Source organism: Scardinius erythrophthalmus, assembly GCF_964197995.2.
Source record: "Scardinius erythrophthalmus genome assembly, chromosome: 24".
Taxonomy (NCBI): domain Eukaryota; kingdom Metazoa; phylum Chordata; class Actinopteri; order Cypriniformes; family Leuciscidae; genus Scardinius; species Scardinius erythrophthalmus.
Genome location: NC_138244.1, coordinates 16,392,704 through 16,415,129, shown reverse-complemented (window position 1 = coordinate 16,415,129; position 22,426 = coordinate 16,392,704). Strand labels below are relative to the sequence as shown.

Genomic DNA, 22,426 nt, shown 5'->3' with positions numbered 1-22,426 from the left:
CAGAGTTGCTACGGTTACCTGCCACTTGAAAACAAAGAATGGCGGCTGCTGGCGAACATCTTTCGAATCGGCTTTGTCCGCGACTCTGGAGGACTTGGAGTTAGGTTTTTCTTTGAGAAAAGAGCAAAGAACGGCACTTAAGTCATTCTTAAAAAAAAGAAGATGTGTTCGTAGTTTTGCCGGCCAGATAGGGCAAAAATAAACTAGCTCCGCTGTTGGGAAAACGCTCTGGTTGGTTGAAGCACTGTCCTATTGCGTGCAGAGGGAATTTGAAAGACAGCCGTTTATCCCGCCCCTCGGATTGAGCCGTGTCTATGGTGAGTTGCCAGACCTAACATCTTGATGTAGGTCTGGCTTGCCAGGCTATATGAATATAGGATTCATAAACGACTGTTAAGAGAGTATTCTCAATTGAAATGAGTAAAGGCTTGGACCCGGAAACTGTTCTTACATGACAACTTTACAAATCAATAGGTAAATAATTTGAGATAACTATAGTACATTAAAATAATATAACAAATACCCGTTTTGTTTGCAACATCAAGGAACTTGACAGACTCTTTTTGTACAGCTAAAATAACTGGAAGCCACTCTTACAACAACAAAAAAAAAGGTAGGTATTGTTTGTTGTATTTAATATCATTGAAAGTTAAATGAATGTGGTATCATTAACAGCCCTGATACAAATATAATAAAATATGGGGAGGAGTTTTACTCAAGATGGTACATGGTCAGGAAGAAAGAAAGATAAACAAAGGTCATAATAACACAGACTTAACAAAGGAAAACAATATAATTTAATTATTTTTTTTACAATTATTTATCAATTACCAGTTGAAATGAAATATCATATAGCTATACTCATGAATATTCGTACATACATGATTATTCAGTATTCATGATGAACATTATATTCTGTAATATTTTGATTCTGAAGCAAGTTAGTCATATTACATATCGTTACTAAATATCATTATAATGAAGATAAAGTGAAACACTGACAAAATATGGCAAGTTCGCAATCTTCCAACTTCAAAAGAGAGGGGGGAAAAAAGGCTGTAATTGTTCAAAACGTGAAAATATTGCACTATGTTTGTGAATTCGGAAAGGGACATATTGAAGCTGTTTAAGATGGAAGAACAATTTGTTTTTTGATGAATTGAAAGTGCACTGTAGACGGATGCATAATGACACAACTTGTTCATCGTGGATATGCCATATGGCTTAACCATTTTGCCATACAGTGACTATAAATACTGTTTTGAACTATTACAATTTTTTACCCAAAATGACATCCTTTATGAACTCATAGGCCATCCATACGTGACCACCTCTTAATAATGTCAGGCTGTCTGTAATGACGTTGGTGGGGTGAAAATGCTACTGTATAACAATCATTAATGATACCTCACTTTGGTTATGATAAACAATAAATGCACAGAATATTATAAAATGCTACAACATAAATGCACAGTAAAGCACGCATACACTCACACTCAGACCTGAAAAAGAGAAACATTACAGTGTAATGCATTGTGTGCTCTGTAATACTAACAAAAAGCTCTTTGATGCTTCGATATTTAACTCATTCATTTTCAACATCACATATACCACTCTCATTTGCATTTTGCCTTGCAATTTTATCCAACTTCAATGCAGGGAACAATGTTAACTTGAAACAAATCAGGCTCAGAAAATTCAAATAATGATATGATAATCAAATGCATATTGCAAGAATGGAACAGAATTAAGTGGAAGGACCGAGTGTTGCATAATGACAGTATCCGTAGACTGATGGTGACAGTATATAGATTATGAATATATAGATTAACAAAACAAACACATACACAATAAATAGATATATACATAGACGTATTATAAAATCATATAAATTATACAATATATAATAACCTGGGACAAAGCAGGGAATTTTCATGATCAACCTGTGTAAGCTTTGCTCAAAAGGAAGGACATTTAGAAAAATACTATTCCTCCTTTTATCGCTAAGCTAACTATTGTGTTAGCAGAGTTATTTTATGTTAGTATGCTGTACCTCTGCTGCAATGTTTCTCAAATGGTCAAAAATGTTAAATTTCACAGATATGAAATATAATACATACATACTAACCAAAACATGAATTGCACAACTAGAAAACATATGCAACCTCATGCAAATTGTGGGGTATAGACAAAATGTGCATTTTAACAGATGCCAAATGGAAGTCAAAATATACAAACCAAAATCTAAGATGACTTATGTAACTCATAAGCTTTGGTAACTGCAGTGGGCTCTTTTTTTATAACTGTGTCGTATTGGTTGTGTCACTGCCATTGACAGTCATCCAGTATGTTTTGTTTGACAGGAAGAAAGCTGCAATTTACAGTTCAACCTCTGTGCACGTACAAAAACCAAGCATACAGTTTTATTGCTTAAGTACTGCACAAATTCACATACAAAGCGCATACAAAATGATTGCAAAACATTCTTAATGTTCTCGGTTCTGTTGTGGAAGTGAGGGTGTAATTCCCTGCATGGTGTCCAGACACTAAGGCAGTATTGTTACAAAAAGGAAAGGCCATAGATACTGAGCAGTACCTCTTTGTCAGCAAGAAGGTATGGGGTCAAGGTCAAGCGGAAAGATCTTACTAGGTCTAAATAATTGGGAGGTTGAGGGCTAGGTTTGATTGTGCATGTGTGTATGTTTGTGTGCATCTCTGTGTTATATCTGTGCCAGTGCCACCTGCCCGGAGAGACCTGTACGACGTGTTCTTTCACAGTGACAGATGATGCCCGACTGATGAAGTGCGACGGACGAATGTAGCTTTGCTTCCCTGACCCAGCATAATTCCCTTCTTTAAAAAGAGCACACTATTATAACATTACAATAGCAATCGCACGCTCACACGTACACACAATCACAAACATACATACATCCTTTAGAATTATTACTTTGAAGTAACTTTTTTTTTTGGAAGTCATAATTTGCATATCCCTATACAGTCTTATCATCAGACAATAATATTGCAAAAATTACTGACAGAACATGGAAGACAAATTTAAGTCCCACCGTAATTTTTCTGTCAGTTTTTAGTCCATTTCTTCGTTTGGCATAACAAATAGGGAAGTCATTGGACCAATACAAAATCCAAGTAGATGAACATACACCCTCCCTCTCTGGTGAGAAATGTCACAAATGTCAAAAAATGTTGCTCACTCATTGCAGGAGGGTGCAGACCATTCTCACAAGTTCGATGGGAGTTTTGGATGCAAGCTTGGTGTCCCAGGGGTGGACCTATCACTAGACCCATGGGCTGGTGACCCACCTGAGGACCCAGTCTGAGTTATAGACAACTTTGAAGTTTGTCTAGATAGGACAACATGACCAGGTATTGAGCTAAATGGTTTCATAATCGGAGGTGGTGAATGTAGAGGTGAGTAACCTGAAGCCGATCCTCGGTGATGGGATAAGTCTGGCGGTTCTGGTCCTCTTCCAACTAACTTGGACTTTTCAGGTAGTCCTGGGATGGGGAGGGACATGGAAATGGTGGTTAAGTCTTGTGAAGGTAGGTCAACTAGAGATCCACCCCTCTGTCTTGTTTGAGGTGGTGGTGGAAAGAGTGTCTGAGGGGTTAGGAGTGAGCTTTGGGATCCAGAGATGCTAGCAGGGTTGCTGTGCATGGACATCCTCGTCTTCTCCACTGTAGGACTCTGGCACGTGGGACTCCAAGCTGAAGGTGTGCTACATGGGGACACATTTCCGGACCCATATTGTGCAAGGGAAGCAAGAGCAGATGGTTCTTGGGAAAGCTGGGAAAGAACATCTGGCTGTAGACCAATCTGAGTGTGCTGGGATGGGACTTGTTGGGATGGGATGGGACTTGTTGGACTCTGGACTTGTTCAAGAATGCTCCTTGAGCAGATAGGGGACTCTGTTACAGGAGACTGGGAGGCTGTCCTTTTAACTTTATTCAAGTCTTGACTTGGTTTTGTTGGTTGAGGATTTGGCTGAGCTGAATGCAGTTGGGTCAGGATGGGACTTACGGAGTGCGCTATCAAAGGAGTAAGGGTGGATGTAGGGGGAACTGATAGCTGGACAGCCTCCCCTCCAACTGCTCCTTGTTGGAAGAAACCACGAAGTGATGCAGCAATGCTGGGGAAAGAGGCCTGAGGAAGTTGTGGTTGAGAATGAAGCTGGGCAATACTGAAGTCTTTGGACCCGTGGGAGACAAGGGGTCTATGAGGGTAGGAGGAAGACTCTGTGATGCTGGAGGTGGTGGTGGTGACAGTTGTTGTGATGGTGGATGGCAGAGAGCTGGAGGACGGTGGTGGAGGTGTGGAGGTAGATGATCTCTCGGCCCTGAGTGTGTCCAGAATTGGGGTCTCTATACAAGAGCTGAACTGTGAGCTGGTTGACGAGGAGCCACCAAATGCAGCAGCGCCCGAAAGTGCAGTTGGGAACCTTTTTACATATCCTGGCTGGTCTTTCAGCGAGCCAAGCAGCGGGACAGGGGGTCGGAAGAGGGAATGGGGCAAATGGGGGTGGCGAGTCAGGGCAATGGCTACGGAAGTGGTTGCTGCGGCAGCTTGTAGTGGAGCCTGAATAAGAGGTGCCCAGATGACGGGGGTGTGGGAAGATGGAGTCTGTGCTGGGTGAGGAGCTGGGGGAGGTGTCTGCATGAGGTGGGCACAATGGGCCATATCCCTGTCGTGCTGCACAATCTGCTGGATGATCTCGTTTTCTTGGTAGTTCAGAACTCCGGAATTAAGATCCCGTTGGACCTTGTGCTGGAGGACAGAGTTTTTCTTTCCTGTGAGGACAAAAAGGAAGACAGAAAAGCATGGATAACAAACTCAATAATGTAGTTTGACTTAAACTTTAAAGCAAGAAAAATGTAGGGCTGGGGAAATTAACATGTTTATTTCATGCGATTAATCTGGAATTGTTCCTTTGATTGCTTCACCCTCTACTTGGATACTTCAGATGGCAATTCCAGAGCTAATCCGTGGAAATTAATCCACATGAATCAAAATGAAATCAAAATGGATCAAAGTTACTGGTCTTAGTCAAAAGGCAAAGAAAGATGCATATATAGTTCATGCCTACAGGATCACTAGAAACTTCTAGGCAGGTATGTTAGAGCTAACCTCTGCAGGCAAGTGGCCATACAGGAGCAGGTTTGGACACCCCTGACTTAAGCCATATGGGTTGTTCGATAAATGTTAACCAATAGCCAAAAAAAAAAAATTCTTATTGAATATCCTGTTTCAGATTATGATACAACACATTATGCAAGTATAAAGGGTTGCGAACTGCAAAATTGACAAAAGCAAGGGACAAGATGTGACCGCTTATTAAACTCTCCACTCTTCAAGGACATCTCAGAGCAGCTGTGAAAAACATAAGCCTGTTGAACTGACAGCTCTCACCTATGCGGTCAAGGCGATCTAGGGCTACGGTCTCAAAGGCGCGTCGCATCATAGGGTACTCCTCCAACACCTCGTTGAAATGGTCCACAGAGAGCGAGTACAGACGACAGTATGTGTCTGCTCTGACGCTGGCTGTTCTTCTGCCTCGAGTCAGCAAACAGATCTCTGTGGACATTTTGCAACATGAGGCAAATGAAAACCACACAGGAAGAACATGTATCCTAAGAGCAACCATGTGGAAAGAACATGCACAATTTTACAAGTATATGCGTTTATGTATGTTAATAATAGAATGAATGAATGAAGAGTAAATGAATGCATGATTGGGTATACCCTAGTATCCACCCCCTAACTGACCATTAAACATAAATGTCTTCAGCCTATGTTTAGAGCACTCCAGCACTATTAATGTGCATAAATCCACAATGGTGGGAACCATGAATTAAATATACTTGCTATGACTCAGACTTTATATAGTTTGAGCCTGTTTTTTTTTAAATGGTCTTTTTTAATCTGCACCCAGAACATTAAAATACAATTTTGACAGCTTAAAGTTGTACTCAGCCATCATCTGTCCAGTCAGATCACAGAGTAAAAGCTGTATTTGAAACGCAGAGGAAATTTCTAAGCGACAGACAAGCAGGAGTTTGAGGAGAAGACACAGGGGACTGTCAACACTAATGTGGTAATTGAGTGTTCCCAGTCAGTATCTCACCTTCAAACCCAAGAAATACAGTTTTACTGCTTTCCCAAAAGTTCACTGACTAGATCATAGCATTTTTAAAACCTAAAAAACGTGAATGTGTATGGTTTTCTGTACAGTTAAAAACGCTAAGCACCGTTAGCCATTTTGGACTTAGCCACTAAACTGCATGAATTAGATCCCGTTTTTTTCTTCTTGTTTTAAGCTTAAATCTAACAGTTAGGTTAAAGGGATAGTTCACTTTGAAATTAAATTTTGGTATGTTTTAGCTTACCTCAAGGGCATCCAAGATGTAGGTGTCTTTTTTTCCGCAGTAGTTTCAATTTTTATATTTTTAGGTCAAACCGTTCTTGTCTGTCAGTCATATAATGCAGGTCTATGGTCACTGTCTCAAAGAGCATGCACAGAGTCCAAATTAAAACAATTCTCCATCGTCCAAATTAAACAATTCCCCATCGTAAGTACACATTGATGGCCTAAGACACGAAACGAGCGGTTTGTGTGAGAAAACGAACAGTATTTATATCGTTTTTAGCTCTTATACACAGACACGTCCAAGTGATCTGAGGGCGCGCGCGCATCCTGGTGTGTGACGTGTACGCAGACTGGTGCATAGATATATACACTAGATGTCGCCTTGTCTACGGCAGTTCATTGGAACGAATGTCTTTAAGGCGACATCTAGCAATACTAATACTGTTCGTTTTCTCACACAAACCGCTCGTTTCGTGTCTTAGGCCATCAATGTGTACTTACGATGGGGAATTGTTTAATTTGGACGATGGGGAATTGGTTTAATTTGGACTCTGTGCATGCTCTTTGAGACAGTGACCATAGACCTGCATTATATGACTGACAGACAAGAACGGTTTGACCTAAAAATATCAAAATTTAAACTACTGCGGAAAAAAAGACACCTACATCTTGGATGCCCTTGAGGTAAGCTAAAACATACCAAAATTTAATTTCAAAGTGAACTAGGCCTATCCCTTTAATGCTTAAAGCAAGCATTGGCAATTTGCCAATGGTATAACAAAATAAACCTAATTAAAAATATATTCTCTGAAAACAGGTTGCTGAATGGACAATGTAGCATGTGCTCAGGTTCATTTTGGCTGTTGGTCTGTCACAGAAACAAAGTTTTATTGCTCAAGACAGACACTCATTTCAATGATCTGTTAGTAGTAGTAGTAGTGAGTGATATTCCAAATATAGCAGCTTATACCACTTATCAAGATTATTAAGAAGACATTTTTAAATGCTTGCATTTGTGCAGCTGATATTTCTGATGGGTGCTGAAGAATAATAATACTATGGGGATAAATGACGTGCTGTTGGTCATTCAAGAACCTGAAATAAGAGGTGGTGTTGTTTGGGTAAGACAGAGGGGTAGAACAGGCTGTAGAGATTAATTTCACTCTCTTTTTCACTGTCTAGTCATCATGGCCAGAGTCATAAAGAACACGCTGCCAAAGAGCCATTCCATCAGAACACACACATTCACAAACACACATCCTGAGAGGGGGCATGAGGCTCGGGGAAAGATGGAAAAACAGAATTAAAGAATGAATGACATAAAAATACAAAGACAACATGTTACCACGATAATACCGTGTTTTTTTTACCGCTTTTCTTTTACTGTATAAATTATAAAATATGAATATGGGAATCATATAGTACCATGAGATATTTGCTGTGATTTCCTTTTCGATTTGACTTAAGATACTTTTACACAAACGTGGAAAAATTGGATTAGAAATGCAAAAATATAGTTAATAAATCAATTAGTTTATAGGGTCAGTAATAATTTTAACGTTTTTGACAATGTATAATGCTCAGCAAGCCTGCATTTATTTCATCAAAATACAGTAAAAACAGTAATATTGTGAAATATTATTAAAATATATATATATTTAGGGCCCGAGCACCGATGGTGAGAGGACCCTATTGTTTTTGCTCCGTTTATTATTATTATTCTTCTCCAAAGTGAATCGCTTTTTAGAGGGCCTAAACATGCTCGAAAACTCATGAAACTTTGCACACGCTTCAGAAGTGGTGAAAATTTACGTGTGATAGGGTTTTCAGAATTGGGGGGGGCAAATTCGGTAAATTATTGCCCCCACATTTTGCCCCGGCTCCTGGTTTCACGTACAGGTATGAAATTTGGTACATACATGTAATGACCCAATACCTACAGAAAAGTCTCTTGGAGCATAGCCCTAAACACAACAGGAAGTGAGCTATTTTGAACTTCCTCCTGGATTTTGGGCATTTTTCGTAATTTCCTGATGTTGTACTTTAACGAACTCCTCCTACAGATTTGATCTGATACTCTTCAAATTTGGTGAGTGTAATCTTAAGGCCTTTGTGACGTTAAATTGCGAAGATCTAGAGTTTTCGTCGAAGGGTGTGCCCTCGGCGGCCTGACAAACATCTATCTATAAATTACAGGAACGTCTGTCTGTCTGTCTGTCTGTGTGTGTGTGTGTCTGTTCCTCGCATATCTCTCGAACCGTTAGTCCGATTGATTTCAAACTCGACAGGTGTCTCGCCACGGGCACGAGTAAGTGCAGTGCCAAGTTTGACATTGTTTGGATGAGAAATGCAAAAGATATCGTTAAATATATCATTTTTAGAAGGTTGTGGTTTAAAAATAAACATTCTGACATTAGAGAGTTGTATCGGTCAAAGAAGCCCCAAGAAGGTTGTGGTTTAAAAATAAACATTCTGACATAAACACTCAGTCAGCTACACTGTTTACTTCTGAATATTATAGTTTGGTTCCCGAACGTGATAAATCCATCTATCTATAAATTACAGAAACGTCCGTCTGTCTGTCTGTGTGTTATTCGCATATCTCTCGAATGTGAGATAACCACTAAATGTGTGAAAACCACTATTTTCTGTTTCAAACTTTCACATAGCATCTTTAGGTTATAACAACATTGAAAATCAAAATCTGGATTTGAATTTTTTAAGATTTATTATAAAAACGGATTATTTTTTCCCAAAAATGCAATAAATTCATGACTTTTTTTTTTTTTTTCAAAATGCTATTAATCCATTGAATCAATATAAAGTTATTTTTGATCATATTGCCATCGCAAGAAATATCTCCTGAACTTTTTTGACGGCGATCAGCTCACAAAAACTGATTTTGCACGGGCACTTTGCACTGCTCCCTGAATCGAGGTGCTTATTCATTTGTGGATGTAAACTGAATCTGTAAGTCAGCTATGCTGTTAGTGTTTACTTCTGAATATTATATTTCATTCTGGTGCGCTTAACGTTGTCGCTACTGTGTAATAATAGCCTATGCTATTCACCAACTAAACATATCCTATTCAATGCGTTCACAGTCTCTTTCACGGGCATCATTTGTAGTTGCCTATTCACAAACTGTTTGCTCAAGCATAGCGTTTTCTCGGAGTTCACTGTGTGCTTTTTACCATGCACAAATAAAAATGTCACTGAACTTTTGCTGTGTAATTGTAACAATGAGCACACACCAAACCAACAATTACTAAAAACACACACAAAAACTGATTTTGCACGGGCATTTTTTGCACTAGTTCACCCAATTTCGGCCTTTTGGTGATATATGCATGATCAGATAAGTTCAATATTAATGTTGCTTGCAGTTCTGATGTTGCTAGGCAACCACAGACAGCCTGCAGTAACTCAGGCATACAATTTTCAATCTGCCACAAACTTCACATGTTTGATAAGAGTCCTGTCCTGAACACATGCCAATGCTCATTATGATTATAGCAATAGCACCACCTGCTGGTAGCAGGAAGTGTGGCAAATACAAAACGTGCTCGAAAAATCATGAAACTTTGCACACGCTTCAGAAGTGGTGACAATTTACGTGTGATGTGGTTTTAAAAATTGGGTGGGGCAAAATGGCTTACTTATTGCCCCTACATTTTGCCCCGGCTCGACGTTTCACGTACAGGTATGAAATTTGGTACACACATGTAAAGACCCAATACCTACAAAAAAGTCTCTTGGAGCATAGCCCTAAACACAACAGGAAGTCAGTTATTTTGAACTTCCTGTCAGATTTTGGGCAGTTTTTGCCATTTCCTGATGTTGTACTTTAACAAACTCCTCCTACAGTTTTGATCTGATCCTCTTCAAATTTGGTGAGTGTAATCTTAAGGCCTTTCCTAAAGGTGCCGGGTGGCGGTGGCAGGGGTGCGAGGGCCCTTTTCATCGCTGCTTGCAGCTTTAATTTTTAAATATAATTTAAAATGTCATTTATTCCTGTGATGCAAAGCTGAATTTTCAGCATCATTACTCCAGTCTTCAGTGTCACATGATCCTTCAGATATCATTCTAATATGCTGATTTTCTGCTCAAGAAACATTTCATTTCATTTTAAATACAGTTAAAATATTTTGTAAACTATGATACATTTTTTTCAGTATTCTCTGATGAATAGAACATTCAAAAGAACAGTATTTGAAATACTTTTGTAACATTCTAAATGCATTTACTGTAACTTATGATCAATTTAATGCATCCTTGCTGAATAATAATATTAATTTATTAAAAAAAAAAATCAAACTGACCTCAAACTTTTGAATGGTACTGTACATATTTATAGTTATGCGTGCTATTTCACATTAAATTTTTCTTGAAATAAAAAAACAGTAGGTAGTTTACAGTATATACTTTGCAGTGTGTTTGCAGTATTGCATTCTCAACTAAACCCGATAGACAAGAGAAAGAACAGATGACATATGGGGACTAGGTGAGCTTGGTACTAGGCCACAATCCAGCCTCCTCTTCCTTTTTGCACTTTCACACAGGGTTTATGGGAAAAGAGATTATGAGCGGCTTGTTGAACATGTAATGACCTCAAACGAGCCCGGGCAGAAGGGAAGGGTTTTTTTCCGAAAATATGATGACATTTTTTTTCTTGACTAAATCTGCAGCTCACTGATAGCACAAACTACTTAGTTGTGATCCCAGAATCACACAGGAGACAGTAATAGAGTTTTTAATGGCACAGAACGCCAGGAAAGAAAGAGGCTAGCCTGCATACGGAGACCAGGTGGCGTATAATTTATTTCTAAATATTTGCATCACCCTCATTTTTCCTCAGAAAATAGAGAATGTTGATTTGTTTGTTAGACTCACCATTTGCATACAAGGTAAACTTTAATGTGAATAAATAGTTTTTTGTCATTTTTGCAATTGTTAAAGGCATTTTATAATGGACATTGGACAACATAAATGATACCTTCACAAATGCAAAAATTAAAAACAGAAAATGTACAAGACAAGAAAACATGCACATCTATGTGGATTCATACAATGGTAATTGTAATGAGAAAAACTGCTGCGAACCGTCTCTGATGACAAAGCTCAACTCAAACTGTTATCTTCGCCTCCTTCCTCAATCTTGTGAGGAAAATTAATTTCATGAATGGTTAACTTATGCTGGGTGAGGAATTTCCCCAGGCTCCAAAAGCATGGCCATTCACTGATTTGGTTCCCTTGGAGAACCAGCCGATAACACTGAAGAACACAGTGGTACCAGCCTGAACATTAAGCATATAAAACCTCTCTAATAAAAACACAAACTTATTTGCTGTAACTCCATCAACATTAGTTTCTAAGAGAATCCATACCAAGCGACATTTCAAAGCCATCATCATATACATATTAATAAACATGTAAAGGTTGCATCAAACCACCCAATCAGACCACAAACATCTAGCTGATATCAGTGTTCACTTACCTCCGAAGTAAGACCCATCCGAGATCTTTGTCTCTTTGCTGCCCTTCGTCAGGACAGTTAGTACACCGTGTTGGATGAAATACATCTTCTTTCCGACGGTCCCCTCTTTGATAATGTAATCTCCTGGCTGGAACACCTCGAAACGTAGCTTTGTTAGCATGGAGGTCACAAAGTTGGGATCTGCGTTGGCAAACAACGGCATGGTGGCCACAAGCTTTCGACAGTTAAAACTGATGATTTCCTGTAAACAAAAAAATAGAGTATAGCAAAATAGGTGGATAGGACTGTTCAATACTAGAATACAAGTAATGGAATAAAAGTATACGCTAAGTGTCTTGTTTTTTACTACTAACCTCTCTGAGCGGCTCATTTAGTTCTCCCAGAATGCTCTCCTCGTCAAACATCTTGCCCTGATAGCGATGCTCATAGTAATCATGGATCCTCTGCCGCATGTCTGCAGGAAGTTTGTGGAAGGACATGTATTGCTCCACCTGTTTGTACTGCACAAATGACACATACACTATATTTATTAGCCTGAATATTACACAATTATCTACACATGTTTAGCAACAGAAAAAAAAAGGAATGTGGATGCTAATGAGATCATTTGGAACCATTCTGATGGGATTTATGGCTCTTTGAGGGGATCCGGATCTTGGCGATCCGTTCCTTTCAAAGAGCCGTTCAAAAGAACGGCTCTTTTGGCTCTTTTTAAATATTTAGTCAGTTTTAAGAAGCCATCTTGGGGGCATCTCAGTTTATCCTGGAAATAATCAATGGAAATGTCTACATACAGTCCACTATTACTGACTTGGCACTGAGACAGAGAGGCACTCGCACGTGTTTTTTTATTTTTTATTTTTTTTAACTGGAGTAAGCATGTGACGGCAGCGTGCACAAGTCATGGCTCCGCTCCTACCCAATGACAGAGGCATGCAGGTTTTTTTTCCACTGGAGTACTCACGTGAAGGATGCGTGCACAACTATCATCATGCTGTTATGCAGTAGCACCCCTGCGCTGGGTGCGCCCCTCCCCCTATAACTGTTCTGTCTCGCGGAGGAGCTAATTTGTGTGCATCTGTGTGAAACACGCATAGGAAAAAAAGAACGACAGAAAGAACGGCTCCCATCATTCATGTTTATGAGCCGTTCAAAAGAATCGGTTCGTTCGCGAACGTCACAACTCTACTCTTTAAGGACAATAGTGGGATCAAATATGAAACCAAATAACATCAACACGTAAAGACTAAAAAAATATTTAACATAAATGAATAAATAAATAAAAAGATGAAACAGAGAAATGTCAGTTTATCCAATAGGATCTTATTTGAATCTTATTGTTTCCAAATCAAATAAATTCTATTAGCATTCATTTACTATTTATTTTCTAGCAATCTAATTTATATGGGACATTTGTTTGGCATACAAAACAAAACACACAACAAAACAAAAAACAAAACACAAAAGCAAAGCAAAGCAAAACAGCAAAACAAAACAAAACACAAAGCAAAGCAAAAAACAAACAAAAAGCAAAACAAAAGAAAGCAAAACAAAACACACAGCAAAACAAAACAAAAAGCAAATCAAAACAAAACACAGAAAAACAAAGCAAAACGAAACAAAAAACCAAACCTACTTTCTGAATATAAAAAGGCTTGTTCATTATCACTTACCAAAAAAATAAAAAAAATCTTTTTGTAACATCACAATCCTTTGCATATGCACTATAGTAGTAGGTGTATGGTAATGTCAAGGTACTATAATATTGCCATCTGATACCATCACTTTACTATGGTACTGTCATTTCTTTTTTAAAGGATCACAGTCCAATATTTAGTGCTAAAGTCTTGTCATGTATGATTTTATGGTTTGGTGTAAACAGCATTTAAACCCTCCTTAAGCCTGGTTTATACTCGACGCGTCCGCACAAGTGCGAAGGTGCGCGCGGCAAAAATGACGTAATCGCGGTGTGGGCGGTCGCGCGCGTTGGTTGCGCAAGGGCCCATTTCGCCTGGCGGTGTGCACGGCAGATTTTGTAACAACGCGCGCGGCGCCGCATCCGAAGATGAACGACTTCGAGCCGAATCTGGCCGAGCTCGAACTTCTCACCACACCAGCACCCAGTTTGCACGTCTAAATTAGTTGCTTACATTTAAAAAAATAGCATTCAATAGCATAAAAAGTATTTTTAGTGAACATAAAGGTCCATGTTTAATAATAATGTCCACGAAACCTAATGAAATGTTTAGTGAAATTAGAAAATATGTTAGAGATTGTTAATTTAGTTATATTGTATACACATTCTCATATCCATATATTTTGTTTTATTGTCACGAGTAATAATCTCAGGGTTTACTGGGTTTTACACGATTGTTTTTGTAGTGTGGCATGGTGGTGGTGTACTAAAATAAACATTGTCACGTGTATAGCTTTCTTCTTCTCACCGCTGATTCCTGATGGTTTAGAGGACAATTACTCGAGTCGCCCCCTATCGTTTCACAGAATAGTACAACGGCGAGCGCGTCAAGTATAAACGCCTCGTCCGTCTGCGGACTCGCGCTGCGGAGCCAGGCGAAAGTATAACCAAGGCTTTAGACCCTGAGGCAACTACAGGGTCTCTAGTCTCTAACTACACAGTTACTGATAAATAAATATTGACCAAATGTCTTGCAAAACAATAGCTTGGTCAGTGTAACAGTCCAGCTCCATATTTACGCCAGTCTTCCCAGGCTCCATTTGCAAAGCCAGGCAGTGTTTTCACATCAGCGGCCATCTCCCCATTTATCATTGTCTTTCTATTTGTCTCTCTCTCCATGCCTGTCTCTTTGACTTCAAGGAAAGGACGTACAGTATTGATAGGGTTTATTTTACCCACGATCCCCTTGTACTGTCTCTTTGTCATTTCATTTGTGTCTTCGAAACTGGCAGAGAGCGTCTGCAACACTGCGGCTCGGCGACGTTACGCCGCATGGCTCTCTGCCTCTGCTGTCCTTTCTAATAAACTTTGTTCTGTCACTAGCCATTTTGCTTTCTCTCTCCCGCTTCCATGAACTCCTGTCTCGGCTGTCGACGGTAGCAGGTTCCAATGTGCCCTTCACCACATGCTAATGTTCCTGCCATGTCAGCTGTGAACATCTCACTGGCGGAGGCACACTTGGTCTCTCCGAGTGGCTCTTCTATTATCATATTCAAGGGCAGGGGACAAAGCCAGCAGGATGAGTTCAAACAACAGGAAATAATGTCACGCAATACAGTTAGGTTTCAACTGCGGAGACCGGCGAGGGTGTGAAGCCGCTCGCAGAAGTCCCAGCGTAAGGCAAGCATGACTCACGGTGTTCGGGGAGAAAAAAAAAAAAAAAGTGTGTCATTGGAATTTGTCCTTTTTCTGGAAATGGATGCTGGTAATCGCATTGACACTGAGGAGAGATATTAAATCGGAGTGTTGAAGCCCAAATACAGCAGGTAATGAAATCGCCAGCTAAGTTCACTGGACAAATTGATAACTTCAGTCATTTTTATCCCTGTTGAACTCTCCCTAACCTAATCTTTCTCTCTCTCCCGGTCTCTCACTTCTGGTCGTGTTTATGCGGAGCTTCAAAACCCTTTCAAACAGATGTGGAGAGGAACTCTAAATTATGTACTGTGAAACCATAATCAAAACCGTTGGCCATCATGTGTTGGGTTTTCAAGAAAACAAAACACAAGAAAGAGCCGTATCCTTTCCAGAAGGGAACCGCACATCAATACAGGCTCCTGTATCAACAATGCAAGTTGCCACGACAACTGCAGTCGGGCTGAATTGACTTGAATCTTTTAACGCAGCAGAGGTCAAAGCACTTGTATTTTCTTCTCATAGAAAATGACAACAGTTCAATTACCACTCCAGCACACTTACAGACACGATAAAACCGCGGATTGATCACTGCAGAGGTCAGAAGCCTCCACGACTCGCCGCTCAAAACTCAGGAACCCTCGTCGGTTTTTCTAATTTTAAACGAGACTTCAAATGCATTCTCGGATCTCGGAGTGGGGACATTTTAGTCTGCTGGGAAACCTTTACAATGCTCAACAAAGTGGGAAACAGCAGCTGGCCACCCTCATTAAAATGATCTCTGCCTTAATTGCTGGCTTACCAATTAATATTGCATTTTTGGGGGTTTTCCATTAGTATACATTATCCAATACAGGAGACAGCAACATGTTCCTTCATAACTCATGAACTGCTAACCAACATTATTTCATTTGGTATAGGAAATAGTTATATGTCCAAAAAATAAATGCACCATCAACAGAGTAACGAGAGCAAGTAATCTGATTACTTTTTTCAAGTAGGCAAAGTAACGGATTACTTTTTCAAATAAGTAACGCAAGTTACTTTGTTTTCCCATTTATTGACTAACAGCTTTCCTGTCCCCATGTTGAGAGAAATCATGAGTAAGTGCAGAAGCGTTGTGAGTGCTGTGTGAACATGATGTTATTGTAGTTTTAGACTAAAGGCAAGATTTACTAAACAGGGCAATTTAGCGTTAGAGCGCAATTCCACAAAAGCACAGATGAGAACGGAAAGTTCTGCACGTGATCTACTGACGATACGCAAATTAATGAACAGTTATTTTTGATCAACTAAATGCAGCCTTAAAAAAAAAAACATTTAAAAATACCACTGATCCCATATCCTATACTCCATATATGATGTTATTAATATTATATTACTTTTACTTTATATTTAAATATATGAACATATACATATGTAAATTATATAAATAATAACCATAGCATAATTTATATAATTGGATATTATCTATTGATATACTATTTAATTAAAGGTGCATTGCGCAACATTTCATGTTAAAAATATCCGTTTTTCTAACCCATACATGCTTAAACAATTGCCTGATGGGCTGAATGAGCCCTTCTCTGATCACTGCGATTGCCTCTATAATCCTGTACAGTAAAATAAATAAGAGGGATTCGGGTCGGAATTTGAGACTGGGCGTGACGTCATGCGCGTTCATTTGCAGTGTTGCAGTTTCGCTTGTCGCCAGAGGGGGCATAGTTCTGCAAAAACTCAGAGACTTGCGCAATGCACCTTTAATAAAATATAATATTATTACATTTTATTCTATTTTTAACTAATATTCAAGATGCGTTTAAGCTAATATTTAAGATGCATTTACAATTTCATTTCTTTTTAATTTAATTCACAACTAAGAAACTATAATTATAAATACTGTTACAATGGTCCCAACTTGATAAAATGCTAATGGCAGCAATAGCGAACATTAGAACTTTAGAAACATTTGACGAACAAATAAAATCGATAAAAACTGGGTTTCAAGGGCATCAAAAAAGTATAATTTCTCACATTTTTTCACAAACTTTACAGAGCATGTGTCATCATTAGCATATTTATGAGCAAAGAGATGTAGTGTTGCAGTTTCCCAAAGCTCCCCTTTATTACATTATTCTGTGATAAAAAAGATAATTTTACATCGCAATGCAGCACACTTTATCTCAGAGCAACTGATTTTATCACCTCCTCTTTTTTTACTAACCTTCTCCTGGTACTGCCTGCGTGAGGAGTCCAGTGACTGAATGAGGGCGGTGGCGTGGCCCACAAACATGGCATAGCAGGTTGCGCCCACGATCATGCTGAGGATGGTCAGCCACACATCCGTCATGCCCACGGGAGGGTACATGCCATACCCGATACACAGCATGTGGCTCATGGCCTTAAACAGGGCATAAGAGTACTGCTGACCCCATGTGTCATTCTGTGAGGGAAGAGAGAAAGGGAGCGATGGACAGAGAGAGAGAGAGAGAGAGAGCGGGAAAGAGATAAAGAGAAAAAAGAACCGAAATTAAAGCATGAATATAATTATAGCATGAAAGACATCAATTGTGATTGAAAGCAAAAGAAATAGGAGAGACGGTGAAAGAGGGACAAAACGTGTCGTGAAGGGACAAAGGTACGAACCAATGAGAGGGAGAGGAGAGAAAATAAGATTGAGGATGACAGAATGTGAGAGAAAGAGCGCAAGGGAGTGTTAGACTGGAAAAAAAGAGACTGTTTCTATATATTTCTGACAGGACTCAGAAGGAGCCGGAGTAAAGGCCAGAGAGAGAGGGAGTGAGGGAAATATCATGTCCTTTAGCAGAAGGGTCATTGCGAACGCTGCACACGCTTTCTTGATATCAGAAGATGGAGGAAAGCAGAAGGTAATGTTTTACAAATGCAAATGAAGCACAGTCGTGGACAGTATTCGTTTTTTCAGGCCTGGCATTTTTGGGACAAATACTTATCATGCAAGTCCAGGAAATGATGCAGCTGGCCTTATTTCAGTCAAAAACATTAATTTATAAATATTAGTTCAATATGCAAGCCAGTTCCAGTCTGCCCCAGAAGGAAAAATATGAAAAAGTAATTACGACCTTTTAAGTTCACATAACTTAATTTTTTCAATTACACATGAAGTTTATTTACTTAATTTTAAGGCAACGGGTTTCCTCACTTTTTTAAGTCAAATTATCAATTTTTACAGTGTTGTAATTTTGACCTTGTTTGTCATAATTACTTTATTTCGTACAAAATGTGGCTTTATATTTCTAACAATTTCTTTTTTTCCTAATTGCATCTTTATTTCTCATACTTGTGACTATTTCATGTAATTGCAACATAATTTCCCATAATAGCAACATTATTTCTCATCATTCTGACTTTTGCTTATTCATATTTCACAATGTGGCTTTATATCATGAAAAATTGCAACAATTTATTTTAATTTACGACTCCATTTCATTTGATTCCAACTTTGTTTCTTGTAATTGTGATTTTATGTTCCACGACGTGGCTTTATCTAAACCTGACTTTTTATCTCATAAATGCCACTTTATTTCACATAATGTGGCATTTTATCTTGCTAATTTTGACTTTCTTTTAAATGTGACTTTATACAGTATCTACCCATTGTGACTATATTTCACAATCTGACAACTTATCTTGCAATTGTGACTTTTCTTCTCATAATTGCAACTTTCTACTGCCAATACATACACAACACACCGCTGTGAGCAAGTAAGACATGCTGCTGCTGCTGTACAATATAACGTACATGAATTACCAGTAGCAGATCTATACAGGTGGAGCTGGGGAGGTGGAGGGTTTCTGAAAGTGCTCTGCAACTGCTACAGCAAATGCTGACTAAGTATTTGAAAGTTGAGCAGAGAGCTCATTGGCTACTGATATAGCAGGAACCAATCGGCTGTGCCGTATAGAGAATGATGTGATTGTAAGAAGATTGAGTCAAGGACCTATAAGCCATTTAGAGTTTCATGGCAGAACTTTGTATTTCTCAGTGTAAACTTCTTCTCACAATTACCCTTTTATGTTTTTACTCTGAGGCAGAAACAGACTTCCATAATTCAAAATATTCCATACAGGTAATTTTTTCAGAATGTGGATATCGGAATGAATGAAATTCTGCACATGGAAAACTTGGATCGGCCCTTCGCACTTACCACCATTTTGTTTTTGGCCACCCAGCAGTCTGAAGGGAAATCCTGCAGCATGGGCACCAGGAACTGCAAGCATCCGTCCCAGTGGCACAGCAACAGCATCATTCCAATGAGATTCACAATGCGCACCATGGCACTAGCCAGGTCATAGGTCATGTGAAAAATCTAAAGGAAAAAGAGGTCAGAGATGTGCGACCATGATGGCAGAACTAGAATATACCGTATTGGGTCACAATTAAGACTTAATCCTCACTCAGTTCTAGGCCACATTGTCCTTAAGCTGGTTTTTAGCAGCAAAACGCTTGGCTTGTGGACTATTACATAAGGTACTGTATCTTTTCCGCTAATGTCACTAATAGTTCCTAGGAGATCAGTGGGAGGCCAAATAAGAGGCTGATGTTACCCACAATCCATAACGGCAGCAATACACCACCCCCCAGTGGACAAAAAGGCGGTGTTCCCAAATAGCAGTAATTAAAGTGCGAAATCCAATAGATTTCCATTAACTCGCAAGGTTGAGGTCTGATAGGGTTGAGCGATCGAAGCAATTAAAGGGTCATGGTGCACGCTTTTAACTTTGCCATGGACAAACAATGGGTAGGTTGAGTAACACGCAATTGTGGCTAATTGCAGCTTGAATTAGAAGCAGCTATTTTTTGGCAGAGCTAAAATTAAATCCACGTGATGGCAAAACAACCCTTGAGTTTCAGATACGAGAGTGAAGTTAATGTGATTTTCTGTCCATTATTGCTGGCCGTGACTTTAACAAGTAGGGTGTGTTCCTGGATCAACACTGGTTGGTCCTAGAACAACATTTCCATTAGCCATTTTATTAGGTCACTATTAAGGCCAATTCACATGGCACAGACAGAAGCCGACCAACAGAAACAGATCATTTGTTGGGTTTTGTCGGATAAGTGTGTTACTCCTGTTTTCGCCAGTTGAACATTGTCGGGTCGTGGATTGTCTGAGAAGGGACTGTAATCTGGTGATTGTTCACATTGGTCGGCATATGTCGGTACAGTGTGAAATGGTCTTTAGAGGCTTGAACAATAATGATATCTGTTACCAATCATTTAGTTAAAAGAAGAGTCCATCCAAAACTTAATTTCTGCCATCATTTACATGTTGTTCCAAACCTAAAGGTGTCACATAGTCTCCTATCTTCACCTAGGCTGCATTTATTTGACCAAAATACAGTAAAAACAGTAATATTGTGAAATATTATTACAATTTAAAATGAATCTACTTTAAAATGTAATTTATTCCTGTGATGGTAAAGTTTCAGCATCATTCCTCCAGTCTTCATTGTCACCAATTGATCACTTCAGAAATCATTCTAATATTATTATCAAAGTTGAAAACAGTAAGGATGTACTGATATGAAAATTTGGGTCGATATCGATAATTCTTCATATTTAAAAGCTGATAACCGATGTACTGGCTGATAAATCTAAATCAGCTTTCAGCTGAAGGAGATAATCCATTAATTATTGGATTTAATATATCGGCCAAATTTTTTTTATCAGGGCGATAGCATTAAAAATGAACATGTCATCCGCTACCGATATGGGGGCCGATATATCGTACATTCCTGGAAAACAGTTGTGCTGCTTAATATTTTTGAGGAAAACCTTGATACAGAATTCTTTGAAAAATAGAAAGAATATATTTTTTAATAGAAATTTTGTAACATTATTAACGTCTTTACTGTCACTTGAAATTTTTAATTTATGATGTAGTTTATGCTGAATTATTAATTTCTTGTAAGAAAAAAATAATAATCCCACTGACACAAAACTTTTGAACAGTAGTGTATAAAGCAGTATTTTTGGTACTTTTTTGTCATTTTAGAGCTCAACAACCCAAATCCCCTTTCTTCATGACTTTATAACAACATGAGGGTGAGTAAATGATGGCAGAATTTTCATTCCAAGTCAAAAAACATTCCTTTAATGGTTTACATTATGGTTACAGTTGTGTTTAGGGAATGAGTAAATTCATTTGACAGAAATATTGCTTCAGGACCACCAAAAGAAACCACAGCTAGCTCCATTATTAGTATGGGAATATCAAACAAGGTTAATATCACAGTTCATTTTCTTTTCAACATTTACAAGCCACGAGAAAAGGTGTTTATTTGCAATAGATATGCTACAATCTAAAAGTCTACACAGGTGCATCTTACCTCCTCCCATTGGTGGATGTATCTAATGAGTCTGGACAATCTCAGTAGCCGAAGCAGACTGAGTATTTTAGTGAAACGCACAATCCTCAACGCTCGTGCCGTCTTGTAGAAGTCAGAGTCGATTCGTGTCTCCACAATGAGGAAGATGTAATCCACAGGGATGGAAGAGATGAAATCCACAGCGAACCAGCTTCGAAGGTACTTCACCTTGATCTGCTGAGGGTCCAGGATGATTTCCGTGCTGTCTTCCTTGACGATCCCGGTGCGGAAGTTCAGCACCAAGTCAACCAGGAAAAATGTGTCAGAGACCACGTTAAAGACTATCCAGGCGGGGGTGTGTTCATCTTTAAAGAAGGTGATGCCTACGGGGATGATGATCAAGTTGCCCACCATCAAGAGGAGCATGATCAGGTCCCAGTAGAACCTAGAGGACAAAAGACAAAGTGTTTATTTAATGACTTAGGAACAGAAGAGTCTAAAATTACCTTTTGAGCCATTACCGATTAGGCAATTAAAGATTATAAATTACAAATATAGCTGCGAGCAGCAATTGTCGGGGTTCATGCGGATTGAGTACTTACAGCACATGCGTAAAAAGATATTATGTTTAATTTAGCAAGCCTGTAACCATCTCAATCATAGATGGAAATGGCCATTTACAGCCTATACAGGAAATTTACCATAGGAAATATATGGATTTAAAGTTATTTAACGGTTAACAATAATTCATTGGCCGATGGCTGACATGTTTTTTGAGATACGGCAATGTACGCATATACAATTATGGCAGCTCGTACCAGTTTTCAAGTCAATCGGACTAGCTGTGAAGTAGTTATAGCC

The 22,426-nt window shown here is 39.0% G+C and overlaps 1 protein-coding gene across 1 annotated transcript in view; it reads right to left on the bottom strand.

Annotated features, from left to right (window-relative positions):
• Window positions 1-3,126: 3,126 nt before the first annotated feature.
• Window positions 3,127-22,426, bottom strand: part of hcn4l (hyperpolarization activated cyclic nucleotide-gated potassium channel 4l) — a 28,869-nt gene continuing 9,569 nt past the window's right edge. The window contains exons 2-8 of the mRNA XM_081355706.1: window positions 21,587-22,010; window positions 19,402-19,563; window positions 17,439-17,657; window positions 12,237-12,383; window positions 11,884-12,124; window positions 5,429-5,593; window positions 3,127-4,809 (exon numbers count right to left, since the gene is read on the bottom strand). Of these exons, the coding sequence (XP_081211832.1) occupies window positions 3,242-4,809; window positions 5,429-5,593; window positions 11,884-12,124; window positions 12,237-12,383; window positions 17,439-17,657; window positions 19,402-19,563; window positions 21,587-22,010 (2,926 nt within the window). The 3' untranslated portion in view covers window positions 3,127-3,241. The remainder of the gene's footprint in view (window positions 4,810-5,428; window positions 5,594-11,883; window positions 12,125-12,236; window positions 12,384-17,438; window positions 17,658-19,401; window positions 19,564-21,586; window positions 22,011-22,426) is intronic.